This window comes from Bufo bufo, chromosome 3 (genome assembly GCF_905171765.1).
Source record: "Bufo bufo chromosome 3, aBufBuf1.1, whole genome shotgun sequence".
NCBI lineage: Eukaryota > Metazoa > Chordata > Amphibia > Anura > Bufonidae > Bufo > Bufo bufo.
In genome coordinates this window covers 370,974,411-371,002,387 of record NC_053391.1, presented here as the reverse complement: position 1 = coordinate 371,002,387, position 27,977 = coordinate 370,974,411, and the positions used below count along the sequence as shown (strand labels likewise).

The window sequence follows — 27,977 nt, the reverse complement described above, 5'->3', positions numbered from 1 at the left end:
TCACAAAAGAGGTGCTTGTTTCAAATCAACATTTAATGTGTAAAAAATAAAACAGTATAAATTAAGGAATTTAACACTCCAGAATCTGCATTTGGTTAATATCGCTGTAAACATTAGTAATTTGTTTTACAAGTACAAAGGGCAGAGCTCTTTCCAGTATCTTTTAATGCTTGCACAAATTATCTGCATGTGAGGTAGGAGTGACTTATTAGCTGCTGAACCGTAGTATTGGAAGATGTCCAGGCTCAATTTTCAATCATGACAGTCTAATATTCATACAGGATATCATTTTGTAGCTTCAATATATAAGTTATAATGTCATATGCATGGCATATGCTATACATGTCAGATAGGAGCAGGTCCTGGCTCCTATCTCTAGAATGGGCCCAGTATGAACAGCGCGCAAACCATACATGTGTGACCACCCTCCGTTCAGTGCTATGGGACTTAAGACTTCTCAAAATAGCTGAGTGCTGGCTTGGCTATATTCAGCAGTCCCATAGCACTGAATGGACGATGGCTGTGCATATGTGGTTTACTCATCATTCAGTTAGGAACTGTTCTGGAGTTAGGTGTAGGTCCCAACTCTGGGACCTATTCCTATCTGATATTTATTGCATAGCCTATTGATATGCCATAAATGTCCCAGATGGGGCAGCCCCTTTAATGATTAACAAATGGCTGTCCGGAGCTTCTCATCAGTTGTTACTAAATCCTGTTGGATTTAAAGATTGCCACCGCCACAAATCCTCACCTGTAAAAAAGTAATTTAGACATATTTAGAACATAGATCAATAGCAGGGATGAGTTCTGATCTCCCTCATACATGACTTTGCACTATAAGCATAACTACCCCACCATAAGTAATTTTATTAAATGGGTTTTCCCATAACAGCCATTTATCCCCTATCCACATCAAAGGCTACATTCATAGTTGCGGTCGGACATCTGACAGGCTATTCCTGTACGCTGTTCCAGGATGGTTGCATACAACGTTTTTGACCAGCCGAAACCTGGCAATTTTTGCTTGAAGCTGGATCATGTCCGGACCTCATTATAGTCTATGGGGATCCAGCAGTGAATGGTAAAATCTGGCAGACTGTTTTCTGCCGGATAAATTCACCACAAATGTGAACAAAGGCTTAAAGGATGAGCGTCTGATTGACAGGAGTTCGACTGCTGGAGTCCCTGCTGATCTTGAGTGCTTGTACTCTCTCTTGTATGTGCAGTCCCATAGAGTTGAATGCCACTGCAGTCAAACAGGGCAACAAGGAGCCCTTCGTGACTGGTTTCCCCATGGTCAGATACCCATCACCTATACCTATCATGTGCTAGGCACCAATGCAACCCCATTCAAATCACTGGAACTGTTTTTTCAGTTGCAAAGTTTCTGAAAAAAGTCAATAAACGAAATCAACATATAGGGGCGGGGGGGGGGATTAAGGAAGGCGTTTGGAGTACCCCTTTATTTCATACTTACACATTCGGTCCAGATCATATTCTGCCTTCCATCCCAGCTCTTCAGCAGCCACAGCGGGATCTGCATAACAGGTTGCAATGTCACCTTCTCTCCTTGGTGCTATTTTGTAAGGGACCTTATTTATAAAAGAAAAACAAATAAATGATTAAATCTCATCATAAGAGTCAGTAAGGGTTCCTGCACAAGACCGTATCCGTTCTGCGGTCCACAAATCGTGGATACGGTCCGTGTGCATCCTGCACTTTTCATGGGCACCATTGTAGAAATGCCTATTCTATAGGGCACGGATGGCCAACCTCAGGCTCTCCAGATGTTGCAAAACTACAACTCCCAGCATGCCCAGACTGCCAACAGCTATCAGCCTACAGCAGGGCCTTGTGGGAATTGTAGTTTTACAACAGCTGGAGAGCCGCAGGTTGGCCATGCCTGCTATAGGGCATGTACAGTACTATAATATGCCGCACAGATGCCCTCCACAATTTTTGTAGGTCCATAGAAATAAATGTGTCAGCATTTCATCCACAAAAAACGTGGATTGGATGTGGAACAAAAATACCGTTGCATGAAGCCTAAGGCAGAGATCCTAATGAAATGAACAACACAGAATATACATGATATTTGCTAAATAATTAGCTTTCCTTTTAAAGTTTTGTTACGCCAACCTTTTTGCCTGAAGCTTTCTCCATTGCAGCCACCATCTGAAGCACAGAATATCCCACTCCAGTTCCCAGGTTAAATACCTGCATTTCAGGACAGAAGGAAACCACACATAAGTAAACAGTTTGTATGAGGTCGCTAGGTATATAGAAAATGGCAGGTATTCTAATTACCTTACACCCGCTGCTGGCATGCAGCTTCTTGAGAGCAGCAATGTGACCTCTGGCCAGATCCACAATGTGAATATAATCTCTAACACCTGTAATGCACATTCAAAATTCAATAAAAGCAATTTAGTTGCATACAACCAAGAGAAATTAGAATCACCACAAATGATGTGTCATACCATTAATGGAAATCTGTCAGCAGTTTTGACTATGCTAAACTACTGACAGCACTAGGTAAGGCCTGTGAGAGCTGGACAGACTTTTATCATCAGGAGTAGGGTGAATATGAAATTTTACTCTAGCAGCTTCTGTTCTAGCAAGTGCACTAGCGGTGGAGGTTTACTGTGAAGTGCTCTCTGCCCTGACTGGCTTCACAGCCCCACTGTTCTGAACAACTGATGTAGTGGTGTTCTTGTCAAATCGATACAGCTGTCACTCAGAGGGGAGGTGCTGTGAAGGAGCTCAATGCTGAGAGCACTTCACAGTGGAGCCCTGCCCTGAGCACTTGCAGGATGAAAATCTGGCAGTGACTGCGATATGCAAAAGTTTCTCTCTTGTCATAATAGTGATCGGTGGGGGTCTCAGCACTCAGACTCCTATTGGTCAAAACTTTTGTTATCTCTCTCTGGCATATCAAAAGTTATTTGAAAACTCAATGACGCCTTAACTAAAACTAAATCAGACCAAATCCTGGGACTTTTTCCTTTCTGTCAATGATAAAGCTTTGTCAATCATGTCAGAATTGCATTTACCAAGCACAAACTTCACTATGATTGACATCATGTACAGACTTACCAGTTCCATCAGGTGTATTATAATCATTTCCAAATACATTCAGATATTCCCGTCTTCCAACAGCAACCTAAAAGTGACAAAAGCAATATATTAAATCAAAAGGTTCACAGCAATTAAAACATTTTCTGTATTTTCTTCCATTAATCTCACTGATTGACACTACAGTCAGCCTCTCCCCTGAACATAGGGAAGGACACATTATAGTCACATACACAGCTAGGTGAATAACTAAGAATAAGCTTCAGCGCCCTGTTAATTATATTAAGAGAAGTCCCTACCCTGGGTGTCCTCCTCTTACTCCCACAGCACTTAATACATTAAGGCCTAGTTCACACGACCGTATGGCTTTTATTGTTTTTCGCGGTCCGTTTTTCACGGATCCGTTGTTCCGTTTTTGAGTTCCGTTGTGTTTCCGTTCCGTTTTTCCGTAAGCCATGTACAGTATACAGTAATTACATAGAAAAAATTGGGCTGGCCATAACATTTTTAATAGATGGTTCAGAAAAAACGGAACGGAAACGGAAGACATACGGATGCATTTCCGTATGTGTTCAGTTTTTTTTGCGGACCCATTGACTTGAATGGAGCCACGACCCGTGATTTACGGCCAAATATAGGACAAGCTCTATCTTTCAACGGAACGGAAAAATGGAAATACGGAAACGGAATGCATACGGAACACATTCCGTTTTTTTTGCGGAACCATTGAAATGAATGGTTCCGTATACGGACCGTGTACGGACCACAAAAAAACGGCCCGTACACTCGCAAAAAAAAACGTTTGTGTGAACTAGGCCTAAAGGGGTTTTCGGAGATATTTTTACTGATGACCTATCTAGGTCAAAGCTGCAAGAAGACTAAGGTGCTGCTGCCTTCTCAAACAGCTGATTGGTAGGGGTCCTGGGTGACCTATCATCGATATCTCACTGGTGGGGGTCTGACACCCAGGACCCCCACCGATCAACTGTTTGAGAAGGCAGCAGCGCCTCGGCCTTCTCACAGCTTTGCTTAGGCCATGTGATGTCACGTTCATCGGTCATATGGCCTAGGCGCAGCTGAGCCCCATTGAAATACATGGGACTGAGCTGTGATACCAAGCAAAGCTACCAGCAAATGGACAGCGCTGTACTTGGTGAGCAGCGAGAAAGCCGCAGCGGTGCTGTGAGCTCCAGTGCCTTCTCAAACAGTTGATGGACAGGGGTCCTGTGTGTCGGACATTTACCAATTAGAGCCAACGGATAGGTCATCAGTAAAAATATCTTGCAAAACGCTTTTAATTTACTCAGAAATGTATTGTGTATTCTGGATATAGGTGTCGGTCCCAGGTGGGAATATCCCTTGAAGGAAGAGGTGGTCAGCAGTTCTGATTTTCATACTGTGGCAGCCACTGCCTTCTAAATCATTACTCAAGAAAACAATGTTGAATATCCATACATTTGCTAGCATTTTGCGGTAATAAAATCTTTACCTCAATCATAGATTTCCCCATGCTTATGTCAAGTTGGAAGAAAATAAATATAAAAGAAAGTCGTAGATAAAGAAATACATTCTCTATGGGAATGGATGAGCATTAACAAACCTGAGAAACATATGGCATCAGGTTGTTTGGAATTCCTTGAGGGTCTTCTCCAATGCGTCCAGACACATGGGCTCCAATAGGGTTAAAATATCTTAATAAAATAGCATGCCATTCCTTGAAAGCAGAGCACATAGACAAACATATCATGTAAATAAAATGCAAAAGATGACCATGAAAACTTGCTTATCCAATCCAACTAAACTCATGGTTTGGCTAACCAGACATGTCTCCATTATCCCCAACAGCTCATGTACAAGGCACAGCAATGTGCATGGAGCCTGTATGCCAGCACATGTTCCCTGTGCTCTCGTATGGTGCATCTATACAGCACCATATTAAAAGGTATTCTCCCCCAGAAGCAGTAGTCTTACTGGAGAATACCTCCATTATAAGGGACCAAGAGTAAACACCTCTATGAAATCAAAGGAATATGCAGGCTCAATATTAGCCAATAGACTTCTACAGGTAACAATATTGCAACTCTGTAAATGGCTTTTACTACTCACCCCCTCGGCCTTGCACTGATCCTGAATCATTTCTTCAATAAAATACTTTGTTCTTCCATAGGCGTTAGTGCATCCCCCAACTTGGTGCTTCTCATCTATAGGAAGATACTTGGGGTCACCATATACTGTGGCCGAGCTGCTGAATACTATCTTCTTCACTCCATGGGAGTTCATGACCTGGGTGAAAAATATCAACAATGCTTTATCAACTTTAAAAAGTGTGTGGCGTGCAGTGGGGTTAGTAAAGTGGAGAGTTGGCTTCAGATAGGAATTATGGAAATCACTAATTTCTGACTTCCGTTCTGAACTGATAACTTATATTAACTCCTTGATGTACCTGTAATGGTTGAGGTGTGTGTGGGTGCCAGCTACATAATACAGATGACACCATCCTGCAGTGACCAAGATGGGAAATTATTATCAACAACATCTAAGCAGTTAGAGAGGCTCCCACTGTCCTCCAACTGGGCGCTCCCCCAGTGAAATTGAGGGTTTCTTGTTATTAGGGCAGTCTGCAGCAGGGCGTAATATGGAGTGCGGAGAATCCCCTTAGACTGCAATAGTATACTACTGCAGTCTATGGAATTAGAAATTGCATGTCCCCTAGGGGGACTAAATTAAAAAGCAAAAAAAAAACAACTGTTTAAAAATATTTTTCTAAAAATTATTAAAAATAAAAAAAAATCACCCCATTCACAATTTTACATATAAAATAAATAAATAATAAAGAAATAAACATAATTGGTATCGTTGCATCCAAAATGTCTGAAGTGTTAAAATATTATGGTTAATGAAGTAATGGAAAAAATTTTTAAATACCTATATACTCGAGTATAAGACGAGTTTTTTGGCACATATTTTTGTGCTCAAAAAGCCCCCTCGTCTTATACTCGAGTCTAGGTCTGTATTATGGCAACTTACATTGCCATAATACAGACCATGACATGTTGGGGACCAGAGAAGCTGTTACTTACCTTTACAGCTGCTCCGGTCAGCTCCCAGCACGTCCGCGCGGCTCCTCTGTTAAGCTCCCAGTGTAAATCTCGCGAGACACGCGGGCCGCTAGATTTACACCGGCAGTAAGTACCGGCCCCTGCACAGCCTCCCCTCCCCCTGGACAGCCCCCCCTCCCTGGCCAAGTATGAAGTAGGGGGAAAAAAAATAAAAAAATAAACAACCTGATAAATATAAAAAAAAAATACCATATTGTTTTTCTTTGAAATAAATATTCAAAAACCTTTAACCTACTGATGCCTCAATTAATGTAATTTTATTGGTATCTATTTTTATTTTTGAAATTTACCAGTAGCTGCTGCATTTCCCACCCTAGTCTTATACTCGAGTCAATAATTTTTCACATTTTTTGGGGGTAAAATTAGGGGCCTCGGCTTATATTCGGGTCGGCTTATACTCGAGTATATGTAGTCGAATCAACATTTTTTGGTCACCTTGCCCCTAAATTATTTTTTTTCATAAAAAGTCATATGTATGCCAAAATTGTACCAATAAAAACTACAACTCCAATTGCAGGTTTTTCTCAATTTCACACCACAAAGATTTTTCTGTACTGACTACACCCGCCCCCCCCCACCCCCCCCCCAAAAAAAAACAAAAAACACAAGCACTCATACAGCTGTGTGAACTGAAAAGTAAAAAAAATCTATGGCTCTGGGAAGGTGGGGTGGGGAAAAAACAGACACAAAAATAAAAATTTCCCAAGAGCTGCATTCATAATTCTGCAGATTGCTAATAAAAACTGCCAAAAAAAACTTGTGTAAAATCATTCAGTTAAGCGCTGTTACTCACCTCCAGAAGCTGGATAGTGCCAGTCAGGTTTACTTTATAATACAAGAGGGGTTTCTGCACAGATTCTCCAACAGCCTTCAAGCCAGCAAAGTGAATAACAGCAGAGAACTTGTGCTGTGTAAGGAAGAAAAGTCAGATCACAGAAAGTGATTATTTCATGGTCTTGAAATATAAAAAAATACAATACTGGCTGGTTCCCTTTATTTGCTTTGCACATGGTACATTTGTCTTCAAGGGCTATTTGGGGGTTTTACGCTATCCCTATTCTGGAGACTAGTGCAGGTCTTAGGCTGGGTTCAGACCTGAGCGTATTTGATATGCGCGTTTAACACGCGTTTTTGTCGCGCGTTTTTATGCGCGTTTTTTGCAATAGTAAACGCGCGTTTGACGCGCGTTTGTGTGATTGACTGCAGTGTCCTATGGCCACAAACGCGCGTCAAAACGCCCCAAAGAAGCTCAAGAACTTGTTTGAGCGTAGGGCGTTTTTCAGCGCGTTCAAACGCGCTGTAAAACACTCAAGTGAGAACCAGGGCCATAGGGAAGCATTGGTTTTCATGTGTTGAGCGTTTTACAGCGCGTTTGAACGCGCTGTAAAACGCTCAAGTGTGAACCCAGCCTTAAGGTAAGAATAACCCTTGAAGTATATTGCTCTATCCCACGAAAGTAGCCCTGTTTATGTAGATAGAGTACTAGGAAGCTGCTGCCTGGGATAGAGCATAACTGGAACCAGTAGCTGCATACTTTGTGGTTTATACCTTGCTGAACAAACTGTTTAGTGCAGCTCGATCCAGGAGATCCACTTCTTCAAATTCAATCTTCTTGCCAACAATCTCTTGCACTCTCAGGATACTTTCTGGTAGACCATTGCTCCCTTTAAGACAAAACAGTTTTTTTTTTTTTTTTTTTTTATAAAATTGTTTATTTTATTGATTTTTTTATCAATGAAAAAATAATACAGGTACATTGTCTCATAGCACAATCGTAAGAGGCAATACAGGTACAGTACTATGTTGCATAACGTCAGTATCAACAAATGTACTTTAGTATACAAAAACATACATTTTGCATCTGAGGCCCATAAATGCACCAAGGCTGAAACCACAAAAGGACATAAGACAATCACAAGGACACGACACATGGGGGAAATTAAAGGAAGGGGGAAAAATAACAATCTAACTGGTAATCAAAGGTCTTTTATTGTAAGTGATCAAAAGCGTCATCCCATGTTTGCCAGATCTTTGTAAATCTATCGACTGAGTTAGTAATACATGCAGTTAAGTATTCCATTTTCCTAACTTCTCTTACACTATGTATGAGGTCCATTCGGGTAGGTGCGTCTGCCCTCAACCAAAACCTCGCAATTAGGCGTCTGGCCGCCGTTAACACCTGAAGGATTAATAGGAGGAATTGTTTTTTTAATGACATTTTTGGCATATTCAGTAAGTAAAAAAAAGGTGTAAAAGGAAAACGAATTGCGAGGAGTTGAAAAAAGACAGACTCCACCATTCTCCAGAAGGGCACAATCACAGGACATTCCCAGAAAATGTGAAGGTGGGTCCCCTCACCTGTCGCACACCTCCAGCATCTATCAGAGATATCTTGGCTAAAGTGTTTTAATAGCTGTGGGGTATGATACCAAAACATAAGCACTTTGTATGTGTTTTCCCTATATGTGACACATGAGGACGACTTCGCTGCCCGTTCCCATATCTGTTTCCACTCTGCATACGTTATAGGTTGGCCTAGAATTACTTCCCATTTAGACATGTAGGAGTGAGTGACAGAGGAGGATGATAGGATAAGATAGATGCCTGAGATGAGACCTTTCGTTGTAACAGTCAATTTACAAAGTTTCTCAAACGGCGTGGGGGTTGACACCTTCGTTGAGTGAAAGAGGTCCGAAAAAAATGGCTAATCTGCACATATTGATACCTACAAGACTCTGGTAATTGATGCAAGGAACGTACCTCGTCAAATGAGAACAAGCCCAGAGTCCTATAGTTTACAACATCCGCAAATCTGAACAACTTCTTGGGAAACCATGTTTTAAGAAAAGCTGTGCTCCTTCCCAACTCAAATAGTGGGTTATACAGAAAGGAGACCATAGAAGATTTTTCTGATGCAAGTGAAAACAGTCTGTTACACCTCGACCATATGTTACATGTAAAAGACATAGGGCCCAATAGTTCAGGTCTAAGTGAGGGTTGTAGGGAGTACCAAATAAGTGAGTTCGGATGTACAGGGGCTATCCACAACTTCTCTATTTCCATCCATCTGGAGTACGCGTACATATTGGACCAGGCTGGCAGTCTTCTAAGGTGTGTAGCCCAGTAATATTTTTTAATATTTGGAACTGCTAAACCACCTTGAGTTTTGGGTGACATTAAAATTGAGCAAGCTATGCGATGTCTCTTTCCATTCCAGATGAACCTGAATATGGATGATTGAAAATCCCGCAGCTCCTTCTCAGGGACAGGAATTGGGAGAGTCTCAAACAAATACAGTAATTTAGGCAAAATATTCATCTTGACTGATGCTATACGGCCCAAAAGGGAAATGGGAAAAGGCATCCATTTAATCATTAAGGCCTTGAGTTCTCGGAACATAGATGGAAAATTTTGAGCGTACAACGAGGGATAAGTAGGGGTTAAGTTGACTCCCAAATACTTCAAGGACATTTCCGTCCATTGAAAATTAAAGCTAGATTTTAAGGTGGTCAAAATATCAGGGGCTAGGTTAAGAGGGAGAGCCTCAGTTTTTGTGGTATTAATTTTGTAACCGGATAATCTACCATAAGTCTCTAGTAGTTTAAAGAGGTTGGGAAGCGAAATATGCAAGTCAGTTAATGTTAGCAGGATATCATCTGCGAATAGTGAAAGTTTGAATTCTACTGCATTCACTTTAATCCCATGAATATCAGGATGAGACCTAATGGCCGCCGCTAGGGGTTCTATGCATAGAACGAAGAGCAGAGGGGACAGTGGACATCCCTGCCGCGTACCATTTTTTATAGGAAAAGGCAAAGAATGAGCATGTTTAATTTTCACTATCGCTGTAGGTTGGGCATATAGAACATGAAGGGCTGTAAGGAAAGGGCCTTTCAGACCGAAGGCCTCCATGGTAGAGAACATAAAAGGCCACCCTAAGCGATCAAACGCTTTCTCTGCGTCAAGACTTAGCAACAACGCCGAGTCTCTGCGTTTATTTGTGATATCAATTAAGTCAATGGTGCGCCTTGTATTATCTCCGCCCTGTCGGTTTCGAACGAAGCCCACTTGATCTTTATGGATCAGCTGGGGTAGCCAGTCTGAAAGTCGGTTAGCCAGAGTTTTCGTGAAAATTTTCAGATCTGAGTTAAGAAGTGCAATGGGCCTATAATTTCCACATTCTAGGGGATCTTTACCTGGTTTAGGTATTAAAGTTATATAGGAGTGTGACATTGAAGTGGGTATTGGTGACCCTTGTAGGAAAGAATTAAACAACAGCGTCATATGTGGCAAAAGAATATCAGAAAATGTTGCGTAATAGATGTATGGTAGACCATCTGGCCCAGGGGCTTTATTATTGGGCAGCTGTTTCAGTACTTCCTGCAGTTCCTCCACAGTAATGGGAGCGTTTAATGAGGCAAGAGCTTCTCCTGACAACTGAGGAAGATCACACTTAGAAAGAAAGGAATCTAGGAGGAGTCTACTGCGCCTTGGGTCAGATGGGAGTTGTTGAGGGATAGAGTAAAGTGCCTTATAATAATCCTGAAATAAGTTGGAAATGACCTCTGGGTCATACACTATTGCCCCATCCCCTCGCCTCATTGCAGTCGGAGTGTTTATAGTGCCAGAGTCCCGAAGCTGTCGAGCCAGGAGGGTATGCGGTTTGTTTCCCCACATATAAAATCTTTGACGCGAATATAGTAATTTTTTCTCAGTTTTATAAAACAATAATTCCTTCAATCTAGCACGTAGGGTTATAATGCGCCTAAGCAAAGGCCGCGAGCAACGGGACTCTAGCATCTTTTCTAAATCCTTCAGCTGTGAGGTGATATTGTGTTGTTGCATAGTACGGTCTTTTTTTAGTCGAGACCCCATCGCTATACATGCGCCTCTAAAGACTGCCTTGTGGGCTTCCCATATCATAGATATAGGGGGTCCTGAGGACTGATTTAAGGTGAAGTATTCTGTAAGGCCCTCACGTAACTCCTGCCTAAGCGGCAACTGGTGTAGGAAGGATTCATTAAGGCGTCAGTGACATACTCTAGGGCAGTAACCTGATGTTTTAATGTTAATTGACACCGGAGCATGGTCCGACCAGGAAATTGGTCCTATGTCGGCATCCGCAAGCATCCTTAAGATTGGGATATTACCAAAAAAGTAGTCTATACGGGAATGTGTATTATGTGGATGTGAGAAGAAAGAAAACGTTTTTGCAGTGGGATAGTTAATTCTCCAGAGGTCATATAATTCGAATTTTCTAATAAGACGTCTAAAAAGACGTGAGTTTCGACACTGGTCCCTAGTAGGCGGTCTATTCTGAAGGGTTAATCTATCTAGACGCTCGGAGAAGGAGAGATTAAAGTCTCCTCCTACTAGCAGTGCAGCTGGGAGCAGCTTCGATAATTTTAAAAACACCTTATTAAGAAAAGGGATTTGGGCAGTATTCGGAGCGTATAAATTGCACAGTACGTGTGGGCTACCATTGAGTGTGGCTTTTAGTATAATATACCTGCCAGCTGGATCAATAATAGCATCTTCCACCTGTAAAGGGCAATCAGCAGACATGAGAATGGCAACACCTGCTCTCTTTCTCCCAGAGGAAGCAGAATATATACGAGGGAATAAATATTGCGCAAACTTGAAAGAGCCCTGGTGATCAAAGTGGGTCTCCTGAAGAAAGACTATGTCAGCTTTCTGAGACTTGCACTCAGTAAGTGCCAGGCGTCTCTTCACATTAGAGTTAAGACCTTTTACATTAAGCGAGACATACTTAATCATTTTCAAAGCATGGAATATATGTACTTGCTATGTGGTTGCAATGGATCCTTCTCAAGGACACTGTCATAGATGAAAGCACCTTAAGGCATTCAGTCGATTGTGACTTGGAATCTGGAGACCTGAGTATAAAAAACAATAAGAAGAGACACAAAAGGGAAGGGGGGGAGACACAGGACCGTACAAACATAAAGAATACACCATTTAGTATCCGAACATTGGGTGTTGCCACCCAGATACAGATCAGTGAGCAATAACTAGTGATATTAATATCAGCAAACTGCCGTCCCTCCAACCCAACCAACAGAAGCTGGGGGGGGAGGGCGAAACTACTGGTCTGCTTATTGGAAGCATGACTGGACCGGCACAGGATGGGCCAGGTTTCAAAGCTTATTAGAACATGAAATAACCAGAGAATTGAACAATAAACCAATTCTACTAACATAGGACCTTAAACAGAGAACCATAAGGCCGTCGCCTCCTGGCGAATAAGAACAGTAGGAGATACAATTTAAGCTAATGAAGTCCATGCAGCAATCATGGGGGTTCATCTTGTGGTTCACGTAGAGGGGTCCCTCCAGTGGGGGAAGATCTTCTTCTCTTTTGTCTGGCAGGTTGCCAAATTGGACCCAGGGCAGGCTGTGGATCCGGTAGTTCCCAGTCTGTGATGGATGGAATCTCAATGTCCAAAGCAGCACAAAAATCAGGGAGGTCTGAATGCTGACGCAGGATGGAGGATCTGCCATTTTTCGTGACTATTAATGCAAACGGGAACCCCCATCTATAAGGCGTCTTCTTTTCCTTCAGTAGTTGCAATAAAGGCTGTAATACTCTTCTTTTTTGGAGTGTGCACCATGATAAGTCCTGATATAAATGAACAGAAGCGCCATGAAAATCAATGGAGCGTGCTTCCCTGGCTTTGGACATAATGCTTTCCTTCACCTGAAAATCGTGTACGCAACAAATTACGTCTCTGGGCTGCATGGATGAGGACTTAGGCCGCAGCGCTCTGTGAGCTCGATCAAGCTTAATAAGCTGGGGTGGCTGTGTGCCTAGTAAAGCATTAAAAAGTTCAGATAATATTTCCTGCAGATTTTCTTCCGCATTAGCTTCTGGCAAACCCCGTACACGGATGTTATTTCTGCGTCCTCTGTTATCTAGATCTTCCAGATGACGTGCATTGTCCCTGATAACTTGGGATTGAGAAGCAATAACAGATTGTAAATGTGCCACATTTCTACGGGTGTCATCATGGTCTATTTCAATAGTGTCCATGCGGTCTGCTAAGTGCTTCAGATCCTGCCTTAAAGTTGAAATTTCCGATTTACAGGCATTTCTGACTTCTGAGACCAGCATTTTAAAATCATCCTTAGTAGGCAAATGTTGTAATGTCTGCTGAAGTATTGTAGGGCCCTGGGAAGGTTGCAGAAGATCTCCCTCTCCCTCGTCCTCATATTCACTTCCCTGCTCCCAAGTAACAGCTTCTCCTCCCTCTCTCCTTCTATGATGCTGCTGACTGGGGGGATCCTCAGAGGATTCGGCCCAATCTCGCCGTCTCTGGGACGGAGTGGCCACTGGTTTGGCTTGTTTAGCTGCCGATTTTGGCGGCATAATGGCGGCTATGCCTCCTGTTAAATGTAGCCCCTCTCCTGCCCCTGTGCGCTTTAGCTGCGTCTCCACAGCGCTAGTGGGTAGGAAAGTCCTTGCTAGTGGGGACAGGGAGGAGGTAGGAAGCCGTAAAGCTGGGTTGCTGCTCGTACCTGTCGGCGGCTGCGCGCTCGTCACTTCACCCTCACACGCGCCGGAGGCCTGAGATGGAAGCAGGCCGCAACCGGACGGAGCCGCGCGGAGTGGACGGCTGAGGTAGGAATCAAGCGTCTTATTCCCCCAGGTGGATGATCGGGACGAGGTGGAGGGCTTGCCCAGCAATTTTTTCCCCATGTGCTGCAGTGGCGCGGTAGGAGAGTCTCCTTTAGAAGCTAATGGCGGCGGAGCTCTGTCTTCACGCGGCCATTCCTGAAGACGTCCAGGCCACGCCCCGTTTTTTTTATTTTTAAAAGCATTCAATGTCCATAATAGATCACATTTACACATTACAAATTGTGATTCACCAATAGAAGTTTTGAAAATTCATCCTTCATCACCATACAATGGCCAGACTTGAGTAATTTGGCTGCCTGCACCATACAATCTGTGAGTCTTTCAATTACAACAATTTTTTTATCATATGTTGACTTTAAAGGGAACCTGTCACCAGGATTTTGGGTATAGAGCTGAGGACATGGATTGCTAGATGGCCGCTAGCACATCTGCAATACCCAGTCCCCATAGCTCTGTGTGCTTTTATTGTGTAAAAAAAAACGATTTGATACATATGTAAATTAACCTGAGATGAGTCAGAGCTTGAAAATATGACTCTTCTCTGGTCACACAAGTAAGATATGACTCTTTTATGTTAATTTGCATAAAAGGCAGGAAGTACAAAAATGCATAATACTTATTGAATTTGTCTGCAAATGAAATTAAAAGTGTAATTTCTATGTTTAGGGTAACACAATGAACATTTAGAAATGCACAGTGAGGGTAGCATAGTAGAGGTGACAGGTTCCCTTTAAATTAAAAGTGTAAATTATATGTTTAGGGTATCACAATGAACATTTAGAAACGCTCAGTGAGGGTAGCATAGTAGAGGGTGACAGGTTCCCTTTAAGTGGTATAAGCATGACGGAGCAGATCTATTAATACTGTCTAATAGTAAGACAGTCTTAAAGGGGTTGTCTGAGTTATGAAAAAAATATATATAGCACTGAAAATCTGATGGGCAGCAATATATAACTAAGCTATAATTTACTCCAGTTTCTGGAGTAAATGATAGTAAATCTGTTGAACTATGGAAGGCCCTGGTCCATCCTGCTGAGCCCCTCCCCAAGTACGAGAAGTCATACACCATAATTTGTGACTTTATTACGCTATAAAAGTGAAAAATGCTTTAATAAATCTACCTTATAGTGTTTGCAAATTGACTTTACTACTCATAAAAAAGTTGACAGTTGCCCTGTCACCACTCCTGACACGTCTGTTTTAGTACCTACATGCATTCCCCATATAATAACAATTCTGGAACATCTATTCTTATGGCTCTATGTTGTGCCGTTCCTTTATTATTTGTACTAGAAGTCATGGGTGAATTGCTAGCAGTCTGCAGTAATGGTCCTTCTGGGTGTCACCAGTTTGGGAAAGGGGGTGACGTTATCGAATCAGTGCTGCCAATGTCAGTGTGGCAGACCTCTTTGCCTTTGGATTACTACACTGCTCAAAAAAATAAAGGGAACACTTAAACAACACAATGTAACTCCAAGTCAATCACACTTCTGTGAAATCAAACTGTCCACTTAGGAAGCAACACTGAGTGACAATCAATTTCACATGCTGTTGTGCAAATGGGATAGACAACAGGTGGAAATTATAGGCAATTAGCAAGACACCCCCAATAAAGGAGTGGTTCTGCAGGTGGTGCCTGACCACTTCTCAGTTCCTATGCTTCCTGGCTGATGTTTTGGTCACTTTTGAATGCTGGCAGTGCTTTCACTCTAGTGGTAGCATGAGACTGAGTCTACAACCCACACAAGTGGCTCAGATAGTGCAGCTTATCCAGGATGGCACATCAATGCGAGCTGTGGCAAGAAGGTTTGCTGTGTCTGTCAGTGTAGTGTCCAGAGCATGGAGGCGCTACCAGGAGACAGGCCAGTACATCAGGAGACGTGGAGGAGGCCGTAGGAGGGCAACAACCCAGCAGCAGGACCGCTACCTCCGCCTTTGTGTAAAGAGGAACAGGAGGAGCACTGCCAGAGCCCTGCAAAATGACCTCCAGCAGGCCACAAATGTGCATGTGTCTGCTCAAATGGTCAGAAACAGACTCCATGAGGGTGATATGAGGGCGATATGAGGGCCAGACGTCCACAGGTGGGGGTTGTGCTTACAGCCCAACACCATGCAGGACGTTTGGCATTTGCCAGAGAACACCAAGATTGGCAAATTCGCCACTGGCGCCCTGTGCTCTTCACAGATGAAAGCAGGTTCACATTGAGCACATGTGACAGACGTGACAGAGTCTGGAGACGCCGTGGAGAACGTTCTGCTGCCTGCAACATCCTCCAGCATGACCGGTTTGGCATTGGGTCAGTAATGGTGTGGGGTGGCATTTCTTTGGAGGGCCGCACAGCCCTCCATGTGTTCGCCAGAGGTAGCCTGACTGCCATTAGGTACCGAGATGAGATCCTCAGACCCCTTGTGAGACCATATGCTGGTGCGGTTGGCCCTGGGTTCCTCCTAATGCAAGACAATGCTAGACCTCATGTGGCTGGAGTGTGTCAGCAGTTCCTGCAAGATGAAGGCATTGATGCTATGGACTGGCCCGCCCGTTCCCCAGACCTGAATCCAATTGAGCACATCTGGGACATCATGTCTCGCTCTATCCACCAACGTCAGTCACGTTGCACCACAGACTGTCCAGGAGTTGGTAGATGCTTTAGTCCAGGTCTGAGATCCCTCAGGAGACCGTCCGCCACCTCATCAGGAGCATGCACAGGCGTTGTAGGGAGGTCATACAGGCACGTGGAGGCCACACACACTACTGAGCCTCATTTTGACTTGTTTTAAGGACATTACATCAAAGTTGGATCAGCCTGTAGTGTGTTTTTCCACTTTAATTTTGAGTGTGACTCCAAATCCAGACCTCCATGGGTTAAAAAATTTGATTTCCATTTTTTTATTTTTGTGTGATTTTGTTGTCAGCACATTCAACTATGTAAAGAACAAAGTATTTCAGAAGAATATTTAATTAATTCAGATCTAGGATGTGTTATTTTTGTGTTCCCTTTATTTTTTTGAGCAGTGTATATAAAACTAGATTTGTCTATTTGTTCAGCGGTTGCTGGTTGTTCCCCAGATCAAAGCTATCCAGGGATGTGTAGTTTATGGGGATATGTGGGATTTTCTGTGTTTTGGGAAAGGTGTGTGTTTTATGCCTGTGAGTGATTAAGTTAGCTCATTGTGTTTGTTAATTATATCACAGGCAGAGCCCATTGTGTTTGTTAATTGTGTCACTGGCAGAGGGGGGAGTTTGTGTACATTTGTTGGAAGACCTGCATAAAAGGCTGAAAAATAACCCATTAAACAGTTCCTGCTTGACCCTCAATACAGAGCCTCGTTGGGGAGATAATTCGTATGATTCCTGTTCGGTGCCCAGGAGTGTTCGGTAGCTGACTTCATATTCGGTTAAAAGAACAGCTTTGGCGGCGTTAACCCCTTTACCTACTCGGGGTGCCGTAACAGTCAGATTTACACAAAAGTACATTTCATTCTGTTTCAAACAAGACAGGGTTCATTCAATCAATACTATGTTTGGCAGCACAACCCCTTATGGTTACCACTACAACTCTCCTGGCATCTGCCAAATCTTGATATGTTGCCTCACACTAGCAGACGGTGTGATACAATTCCGCAATTCAGGGAGGGCTTATTCACTGCCCTACAATCAAACAGAGGTGTGCCTCCAAGTCTAATACCTTGCAGTGTACACACTGAGCTGGTACAAAGCTCCTTAGCCATTGAGACTGTTCTTGAAGCTGAAGAACAAAGCTTTGCTCACATCTGCACTGGATGTTCCAGTCAGAGTCACCATCACAGATTCCCCAGGCACATGACTGATCTTTTTGTGGTCCGCAAATTGTGGATCTGCAAATTACAACACAGTCCTGTTGACTTCAATGATCCGTGTGTTTCCACATTTATATGTTCCTTCCTCAAAGAGATAAAACTTGTCCACAAAATGCGGATGCAACTTGGACGGTCGAGGGCTGGATATATGGATGGTGTGTCCAGGAATTTTGACAATTTGACACGATCTGAAAGAACTGCTATGAGTCAGCTCAAAATATTTTCTGATCTGATCATATGTGAAGCGGACAAAGGTAGCTCGGTTGTCCTCATGGACACAGCTTTATATTGTAAGCTCAATTAAGCTTTTAAGGATTATTTGTCTGTCATTTTATTTATTTTTTAAGTATAATTATTTTATGTTTGATTTATGTTATTTTTTCCTTTAGATCATTGGTGCATCTATGGGGGGGAAATTCTCCCCATCCATAGCTAATCTATTATATACTGTACATCGCCTTTTGGGAACACAAATATATTTTTCATCTGAGGACCCTTTTATTGTTCTCTTATTGATGTTTCCAGATCCATTGTTTCTTGCGTCACTGGCAAATCTAATATATAAAGCTGAGTGTATGTGTGTGCGTGTCCGCTAAAGGAATCCACACTGTCGCATTTACAATCACAAAATTTGGCACACAGGTACGTCAGGTGTCTGGGAAGGTTTTAGACCGGGTCTTAGCTCTCTAGCACGTACCATTCCTGAGATATTTCCCCAAAAAATTTAAATATGGCACATCACATGACCTACATTAGCCAATAGAAGCTTGCAGGTCTCTCTCTTCATATACCAACTGCCATGCACAAGGTCACATATCCCTTTATCAGACAATAGAAGCTCGCAGGTCCTTAGTCTCCACATACACACAGTTTTACACCAGGTTTCCATAACAACCCAGCCATTTTTCCTCACTGCTGTAGGTCAGCTTTAAAGGGTCAGGGCATTGTGGATGACACTGTTAAGTGAGCACAGTGCTGTGGAGGTCACAGTTAAGGGCCATTCAGGCCACCCTCAAATGACAGACTTAACAACCCCTCCCCCAGGCCACAATAAACCACGCCCATGACCCAGTTAAGCCACGCCCCTCCCACTCCGCAGCTGACAGAGATTGAAAAAATAAAGGTAAAAATCAACTCCTGTCAGCTGCAGGGGTGGGAGGGAGGGTGACATTCTCCCTGCAGCTCACGCTCAGACAGCACAGTGCTGCAGTCTGAGAGTGCGCTGTTCAAAAAGACATCACTGTGTCCGTCCAGGCCCTGCGAGTCTGAAAGCCGGACTGTCCAGCCTAAAACCGGACCTCTGGCCACCCTAGGGGCAGACTGCTGTAGAGGCCACTGTTAAGTGGACGAGGTGTTGTGGAAATCACTGTTAAGGAGATGGGGTACTGTGGAGGTCACTAATAAAAGGAGCGGCCACTGTGGAGGTCACTGTAAAAGGGGGTGGTATGCTGTGGAAGTCACTGTTAAAGGGGAGAGCGCTGTGGATGTTACTGTTAAGGGGGCAAGCACTGTGAAGGTCACTATTAAGGGAGGAGGGGACTGTGGAGGCCACTATTAAAGGGGCAGCGGGGTACTGTGGCAGTCACTGTTAAAGGGGCATTCGCTGTGGAGGTCTCTGTTAAGGGGTCGGGAATGGTGGAGGTCAGTTAAGGAGACTGTAACCTATGGTCAGTGTTAAGTGGTGGGTGCTGTAGAGGTCACTGTTAAGGGGGCGGGCCCCTGTGGAGGTCACTGTCAAGGGGGTGGGGTGCTGTAAAGGTCAAAGTTAAGGGGGTGGGGTGTTGTAAAGGTCCCATTTTAAGGGACAGGCATTGTGTTAAGGGGCGGGGTACTGTAGATGTCACTGTTATAGTGGATACTGTATATATCGTTTAACGACACACACAAACATTAAATGAAATAGATTAAATATACCCGTGTGAAGCCGGGTCCTTCAGCTAGTGTTATAATCTAAAGCAATATGCAAACTGCAATTGTTGTATATCTAGTTACATGTGTATTCTGTAATGCGTGTGGGATGCACTGCATGCAGATGTAACCAAAAATGAGCATCACTCAGAAGACTATCTGCTGTCTCATTACATTCTTTGCAAGTGCACCAGAAAAACATTTCTAGCATGGGAGTGCAAGTTATTGAACAGAGGTGGCGATCAGCAAAGAGAATTAACAGGGAAACCTTTTGGCTATTTCTGTTAAAAACCTATGTTCTCACAGGGTTAAACAGAAAAGTGGATTTAAAGGGGTGGTCCCATCTCAGACATTGGGGGCATATCACTAGGGACCTGCAAAGCCCTGGAGGGCACACCGCGCATGCTTTGGATTTTAGTTGATTGCCAATAAAGACTTCAAGTTTGCGGATGCTGGATTTTTACTCTAGTTGCAACATGGACGGTATTCAGATTTTGTGGATTCGCAATCTGACGACTGCAAAACGGATACGAACGTGTGCATGAGGCCTTATTGAATAACTAACGCTTGCCTGCATGTGGCTGAAATGGCGCATATGATACGTGACGGACAGTTTGACTGGACATAAGAACACTGGATAACACAGAAAATAACTCCACACAGACGTAACACAACTGAAGACACTGGATATTGTTTGCATATGCTGGCTTACCTCGAATGGCATTGTGATAATTGTCTATCACCACGGGCTCATACCCAGCTTCGATCATCTCCAGCACACAGTGACTACCTATGTAGCCAGCACCTCCTGTAACTAGGACCTTCTCAGCCATTTTTATTCAGAGCTGGAAAATAAAAATAAAATTTCTCTTTTAGTAAGTGAAAAATCAGCAGAACACGTTACCATCTCAAAATGGTTACGGTATAATGTTAATTAGGAACATGAATCTACCCCCTCAGCTTCAGGATAGAGCCATAAAACATACAAAGGAGGTAGTGTTCCTGGAGACGGTCAGCAGAAGGAACACTGGGACCCATGAGAAGTTGAAAGGTTTCTGTAGATGACTACTGCACGTACGTGCTTACACTACACTCTCACGTGGCCATTTGCTGAAATACAGCGTACAACCATTAGAGGGCTTGTCTTATTAGAGACAACTACTTTAAAAATGTGGCCCCCAAGGCTGATGACCCCAGGTCCTGCTCCCAGCACCCCAGTCAAACTGCTGATTTGCTAAGGAAAGCTGTGGCCAGTCAAGCATGGCAGCCACTCAAATGGTAACCCTTGTAATATAAGGACAGCCCTTGTCTGCCACAACAGACCCATGCGTATGGACAGGCTGTCTTCATGAGACAACCCCTTTAAGTGAATAGGGCAAAACTGCAATATCCAGAACAGCCGCGACTAAAAGTACAACTTTCTGAGTATGAACAGCTTCCTCACCCAAGTGAATGCCTGAGCGCTGTGACTCCATCTAATTTAATGGGGTTGTCTCATCATGGACAATGGGGGCATATCGCTAGGATATGCCCCCATTGTCTTATAGGTGCGGGTCCCACCGCTGGGACCTGCACCTATAATCGAGAACGGAGCACATGCGCAGCCGCCCTCCATTCATTTTCTATGGGGCCAGCAAAAATAGCCGAGCGCTGGCTCAGCTATTTCCGTCGGCCCCATAGAAGTGAATGGGAGCGGGGGCCGCGCATGAGTGGTATGCTCTCATTCATTTCTATGGGGAGCTGGCTTGGTGGTGGCCGGACCGGAATCCTCCAGCCACCACCTTGCGGGGCTCCGTTCTCGATATAGGTGCGGGTCTCATCGGTGGGACTCGAACCTATAAGACAATGGGGGCATATCCTAGCGATATGCCCCCATTGTCCATGATGAGACAACCCCTTTTTTGTGAGGGACGGGAAAGTGTATAATAAAAAAACAAAAAATAAAAATGCTGCTTCTTCTGCTGTAAATCAATACATCTTCACTATACATCTATGGTACCAAACAAAAGGAAGAAGAAGCAGATGTGAAAGAGTAAAGGGTGCATTAGAGACCCCGATCACGCAGATGAATGCTGGGAGGGAAGAAAATACATGCAGCGATCTCCTCCACAGCATGATGAGGAGCGATCGCTATATCATCGCTCGTCCCCATGATGTCTAATGGTTTGCTGGCAGTAAATCGCTATTAGACAGCCCGATGTGCCGCCGGCAAATCCTGAGCTTACAGCATGCTGAAATATCTGGATAGCTCGATGAACGAGCAAACGACGCCAGTATTACACTGCATTACACTACAAACATGTTAACGATCATCGAGCAGAAAATCTGCCCTTCTAATATACCCTTAACAAATGACCACATATATGGTTTGTTTGTAGTCTGTAACCATGACGATACATAGCTCCCCCTACAAGCTGCAGACACAAAATAGTAGGATTTTTCCAATGAAGACAATTTATTAAGTTGCTTCATCTTTCGTTTTAGAAAAAAAAAAAAATTAATGAAAGGGGGGTGTGAACTGTAAAATGCATGGGAAAGTCCTGGAATGGGGGTATATCTCTCCCAGGTTCCTCAACTGGCTGAGGTGGGTGAAATCCAGAATGACGCCGGCTTCACTAAATATAGTTGGTGGAGCTATTTTCTTTATTTATTCAGGGCTGGATTTTACTTGGATTGGGATGGTAGGTTTTGGCAGTGGGACCTCCCAATCCATCCCTCAAGTCTGGGGCAGGTTTTTCCCTAGCAGGAAGGTGATTGCAGGTGAGGCCTGCTGTAATCAGGCCTGCATAAAGCACCTCCCAGGGTGTCAGTCTACAAAGGGGAAGTGTGTGTGGTCTCAGTCAGGAGGACTGAGGGGCCACAGTGGAACCTGCTAAGGCTTGGAGCCTGAGACCTTGACACTAAGCGGTACTTAGAGGTGAGTCAGGAAAACCTATATGTTTAGCTAGAGCCCAGACGGGCAGGAGTTTATTTTATATAACTGTTTGTTTACGTGGATGTGCTGCCATAAAACAGTTTTGGCTCTTAAATCCTGGTGTCTGTGTAGATACCTGTAAGTGTGACCCCCTGAAAGAGAGCTACCCTTTACAGGGGGGAAAAAAAATGTACATCAATGCAGCATATGGTTTACACTAGGTTCACAAATGCGTTCAGAAATCCAGCAGGCTGTTTCGGCAAAGGAACAGCCTGTTGGAGTTTACCTTATCTGGTACAGTCGGATACTACCTTGAACCGCTGGATCCCCATTGACTTAATGGGATCCGACGGAGATCCGGCCGCTTTCCAGCAGACATGCTGGCTTTCAGTCGGATAAAAATCTAGCATTTCTTCTGGAAATGGGATGAATCCTCATTGGATCCAATTATAGTCAATGGGGATCTGGCAGTTCAAGGTAGTATCCAACTGTACCAGATAGGGTGAACTCCGACAGGATGTTCTGAATGCAGATGAGAACGTAGGTAAGATTTTCTATTCCAAGAAAGTTTAGACTGGCATATTCTTATTCATAATCAGTCATGGGTGCACATCCATAAGGCAAACATAATAAAAAAAAATGGCTGCAGACACATAAGCAGTAAAGCAGAGAAATGGGGATCATTCTAAATTCAAGTGGTACTATACCTACTATTGGAATCAATGGAAGCTCTTAGCGCACATTTTGATCAAACTTGTGTCGGGCCCATCCACCATGCGTCAAGGTGGCTTCCGCGGACGGGTCCCTATCACTAATATACCGCCTCTCTTGGACTTATCAAATGTAATATTTATCTGAGGGTGGCGCCTCTTTTAGACTGAGCACACGCCCATCTGCTTGGAGCTTCTGAGCGAAGTACAAACGAAGCTGGTTCCTTCACTGTCCTGATAATGTGGACTTGGATAAGTCCAAGAGAGGCGGTATATTAGTGATAGGGACCCGTCCGCGGAAGCCACCTTGACGCATGGTGGATGGGCCCGACACAAGTTTGATCAAAATGTGCGCTAAGAGCTTCCATTGATTCCAATAGTAGGTATAGTACCACTTGAATTTAGAATGATCCCCATGTCTCAGCTTTACTGCTTATATGTGTGTGTAGCCATTATTATTATTTTTTATTTAAAGGGAGTCTGTCACCAAAATATGACATTGTACACCACTTACATGGCTCTCTAGCACACCTATCCATGATTCAAATGGTACCTTTGTAATTTTCTTCTGAGTTTCACCAGCAGGAAAAACGCACTTTAATCCATATGAAAATGAGGGCTCGCAAGTGCCCAGGGGCGGCGTTCTGTGTGTAGGTGCCCAGGCTGCTCTGCCTTTTTTTTTTTTTTTTTTTACTTGAATATTTATTTTATTTTAGAAACTAGAAATTAGTACAAAGTCCAATATTGATCAAGTCAGTATACATAACACAATAATTATAAACATCATTGTGGCAAAGTTTTACCGATCAATATAAGTTTACACCCAATATAGTAATAATTATACTAATACATTACTCCTCCCCAGCCTCTTCCTTGGCCTGCCCTGCAAGTCCTTGTGTCATCCACAGGACCGGCCGATATACCGTGCGTGCGCAGTGCGCCGCCGGCACGGGCATGCGCACTGTGATGCCAATTGTGGGCATGGCATCGCTACATTTAGTGCGCATGCGCCGTCCTCCAGTCCTCCTGTTTACTTCTGGTCCACCCTCTAGTCACTGGTTTCATTCCTGTGCTGGCGCATGCGCACTACATGTAGCGATGTCGTTCCCATAATTGGCATCACAGTGCGCATGCCCGTGCCGGCGGCGCACTGCATACGCACGGTATATCGGCCGGTCCTGTGGATGACACAAGGACTTGCAGGGCGGGCCAAGGAAGAGGCTGGGGAGGAGTAATGTAAAAAGAAGGCAGAGCAGCCTGGGCACCTACACACAGAACGCCGCCCCTGGGCACTTGCGAGCCCTCATTTGCATATGGATTAAAGTGCGTTTTTCCTGCTGGTGAAACTCAGAAGAAAATTACAAAGGTACCATTTGAATCATGGATAGGTGTGCTAGAGAGCCATGTAAGTGGTGTACAATGTCATATTTTGGTGACAGACTCCCTTTAAGATTTTCTATTCATGGGCAGTTTGCAGAATACAATTTAAAAAATATATATTATGTTTTTTGGTGTACTTTACACCAAACTTTTGGAGGAGCTGATGTTTTAAGACACACTTATCAAACATTTAGGACAAATGGTTCTGACATGCTCAGCACTGAAGTGTCTAGACAGGGGGAAGTGGTATGAAATGTGACAATTTAGCTTGGCTTTTTTCCCCTTGTCATGTCCCACTGCTTATTAAGAAGTCTATTCTAAGGCCTCTTGCACACGACCATATGGCTTTTTCAGTATTTTGCGGTCTGCAAAAAATACGGATGACGTCCGTGTGCATTCCGTGTTTTTTTGCGTAACGGAACAGCTAGCCCCTTAAGGAACAGTACTATCCTTGTACGTTATGCGGCCAATAATAGGACATGTTCTATCTTTAAACGGAAGGCATACGGCGTACCTTCTGTGTTTTTTTTTTTTTTTTTTGCGGACCCATTGAAATGAATGCTTCCATATATGGAATGAAAAAAAACGGAACGGAAAAAAACCCGTTTGTGTGCAAGAGGCCTAACTCATAGGGTGCCTCTCTGCACAAGGGCTCTTGCACACAAATGTGTTTTTTTTTTTTTTTGCAGACCATATATACGGACCCATTCATTTCAATGGATCTGTATTTCCATTCCGCAATAAAATAGAACGTGTCCTATTGTCCGCATTACAGACAAGGATAGGACTGTTCTATTAGGGGCCAGCTGTTCCGTTCCGCAAAATACGGAATGCACACGGACGTCATCCGTATTTTTTGCGGACCTCAAAATACATACGGTCGTGTGCATGAGGACTAATGCAAAGAATTAAATCTGCATCTAATCTGCAGCGTTTTAGCAACAAAATCAGTGACAAAATGCACCAATTGGTGCATCTTTTTCTGCTGCAGATTACAAACAGGGATGCAGTAGATTTTCCACTACAGAAAATCTGCAGTTAATCAGTCACATGTAAATCCAGCATCAGCGCAAGTTCACACTGAGTTTTTTTTTTGGCGCCGATTTTGGAGCGTTTCTGCCTCAAACTCTGCTCCAAAAAACACCCCCCCATTCATTTTTTTTTTTTTTTTGCATGCCTTATCTTGGGGCAGAATCTGTGCCGAATCTTCCATTGAAACCTAGAATGTGTCGGCAGATCAGAACCCATCTAGTCTGCCCAATAAATGGGAAGCTTTAAAAAACAGCTCCATGTAAGTCCATGGTTTTTTGGTGCAGATCTGCGTGAAAAATAAACTGAAGCTGAAAAAGTAGCTTTGTATTGAAGTGAACACAAATTGGCTAAAAAAATAAATGAAAAACAGACAGGAGGAAATGCAGATTTTTTTTTTTTTAGCCATGTTTTTCAAAATCAGTAGTGTGAACTGGCCCTTACACTGCCCGATATTCAGGACAATTACTGGGAAGATAATTTGTCTGTCTGTACAATAGGCGGTGACAGGTGGAGTAGACAATGCATACATTACTGCCCTGCCTTACTTTCTACTGGAACAACTGGTATTTTACTGTAATCCCTGCAGTCCTTACACAATGTGACGTTATCACAAATGACGCCCCCGCCCATAGGACACCTTCTCATGTGATAATAGCCTGCGGTCACCACGGGGACATAGACCTTACATATCCGTCCGCAGATCCCACCATCTCTACGGGAGACCATTCAGAGTCTTTGCCTGGAGCAAAATTAGATAGGGATAATCTAACCGGTCAGTGCTCGTGGAGATAAGCTGTTCCAGATACCTCTGGTGCCGCTTATCACACCTCTTCCCATATATCTCAGACAGGTGAGCAAAATGTCCCTCTCCTGACCCCCTCCAGAAGGCAGGGGCTACCTGGAGACTTTGGCCACCATACCCGTGCCTGCATTGCCAGTAACAGGGTGTGGTACACCGTGGCCAAAGTCGCCATGTAGCCCTGGCCTAAAGCTGCCCATACAAAGATTAAGAATGACCTACATGTGGCAAATCATATGGACGATTCTTGCAAATGATCCTCTCAAATGCCAGAAATGATGTCAGGGGGGAAAGAAGGATTAGGCATGTTGAATTTAACACCTCGTCCAATAGTTCTTAGGAGGAGGGGATAGGTTGACACCAGAGGTGTTTGGCAATGCATTAATAAAAGGGTTGTCCATGATCAAACAGTTTCTTTAAATTCCACCTCTCTGCCCTAGACTTGTGACGTGAAGCACACTTACCTGTCCCAGGCTGGTTATACTGCTAGAGGACGTTCCACTGGGGACACATCACCGCTGAGGCCAGTCATTGACTGCAGTGGCACATGTGGTCTCGTTTATGCCGGAACGTTACATGTGGGGGACAAACATGGGACAGAACCGAGCAGTGGGGAATGGGTAAGTATACCTCTATAATTAAAAAAAAAACAATTCAATCTTGGACAACCCCTTTTAAGCTGACCATATACATTACATATTCCACTGATTTTGGCCAGACCAGGGACTCCCGACTCCCCTGACGTCAAATCTGCCTTGTGATTTATCCCCTTCCCATTGACTCCTGCATTACTGGATAGCTTTGCCATTCTGGACACTGGAAAAACTGGGTCCAAGCTGTCATGTTTATCCATATTTAGTCTGAAATAATTGGACCAATGAGGAGGATAACGTTAGATGATATCTATAAGCTCCTGACAACCCCTTTAAGAGAGGACTGCAACAGAGCATCCCTGCAGCTGATGGACACTTACCTACACGCCGCGAGCCCAGTGACAACTCACCTCAGCTGCTGCTACTTCCCGAACCTGAGCCGGGAGAGTGAACACTGCCATTGGCGGGTGATACAGGGGTGGGCGGGGCTACGCATGAATTATGAAGCAGAACAGCGGGCCGAATCCCCCAGTTCCGGGTATGCAGAGCCCCGCCCACGGACTGTCAGCCCCGCCTCCCATTCATACATCCTGAAGACGTGGAACTTACACGTTCTCCTGGAGCGTCATCTGCCTGCGTCCAGGTCCTGAGCTGTGCAAAGCTTGCGGGAAGCAGCCCAACCCTATTCACACTCTATTCTCTTCACAAACCACCACTTGTGTCACATGCCTTCATACTTTTGGTACAGCTCGGTGGTTTTAAAACATGCATCATTTTAAAGGGGATTTCCAGTCAGTATTAAAAAAAAAAAAAAAAAAAAAAAAGGATTGCTCCCCTGCACTGATCATCTGCTGCTGGTTTAGTCCCCTGTGGGGATGAGTGAATTTAATGTTTTGAAGTTTGGGTATATGCTGAATTGCGGTATGGATTCCGTTACCACGGACTATAACG

The 27,977-nt window shown here is 43.8% G+C and overlaps 1 protein-coding gene across 3 annotated transcripts; it reads right to left on the bottom strand.

Moving 5' to 3' along the window:
* Nucleotides 1-19: 19 nt before the first annotated feature.
* GALE (UDP-galactose-4-epimerase) lies at nt 20-27,549 on the bottom strand. Of its 3 annotated transcripts, none has more exons than XM_040424630.1 (11): nt 27,437-27,549; nt 20,311-20,443; nt 7,746-7,861; nt 6,991-7,104; nt 5,185-5,361; nt 4,679-4,792; nt 3,100-3,166; nt 2,311-2,396; nt 2,143-2,220; nt 1,481-1,595; nt 20-754 (listed from the first exon to the last, which is right to left on the bottom strand). In XM_040424630.1, exons 2-11 carry the CDS (start codon nt 20,429-20,431, stop codon nt 699-701), a joined length of 1,044 nt encoding a protein of 347 aa, XP_040280564.1. In that variant the 5' UTR covers nt 20,432-20,443; nt 27,437-27,549; the 3' UTR covers nt 20-698. The 3 variants fall into 3 exon arrangements, with proteins under 3 accessions (XP_040280564.1, XP_040280565.1, XP_040280566.1); XM_040424631.1 differs by having other exon boundaries at nt 27,407-27,455; XM_040424632.1 differs by lacking the exon at nt 27,437-27,549 and adding an exon at nt 27,130-27,288.
* Nucleotides 27,550-27,977: the final 428 nt, after the last annotated feature.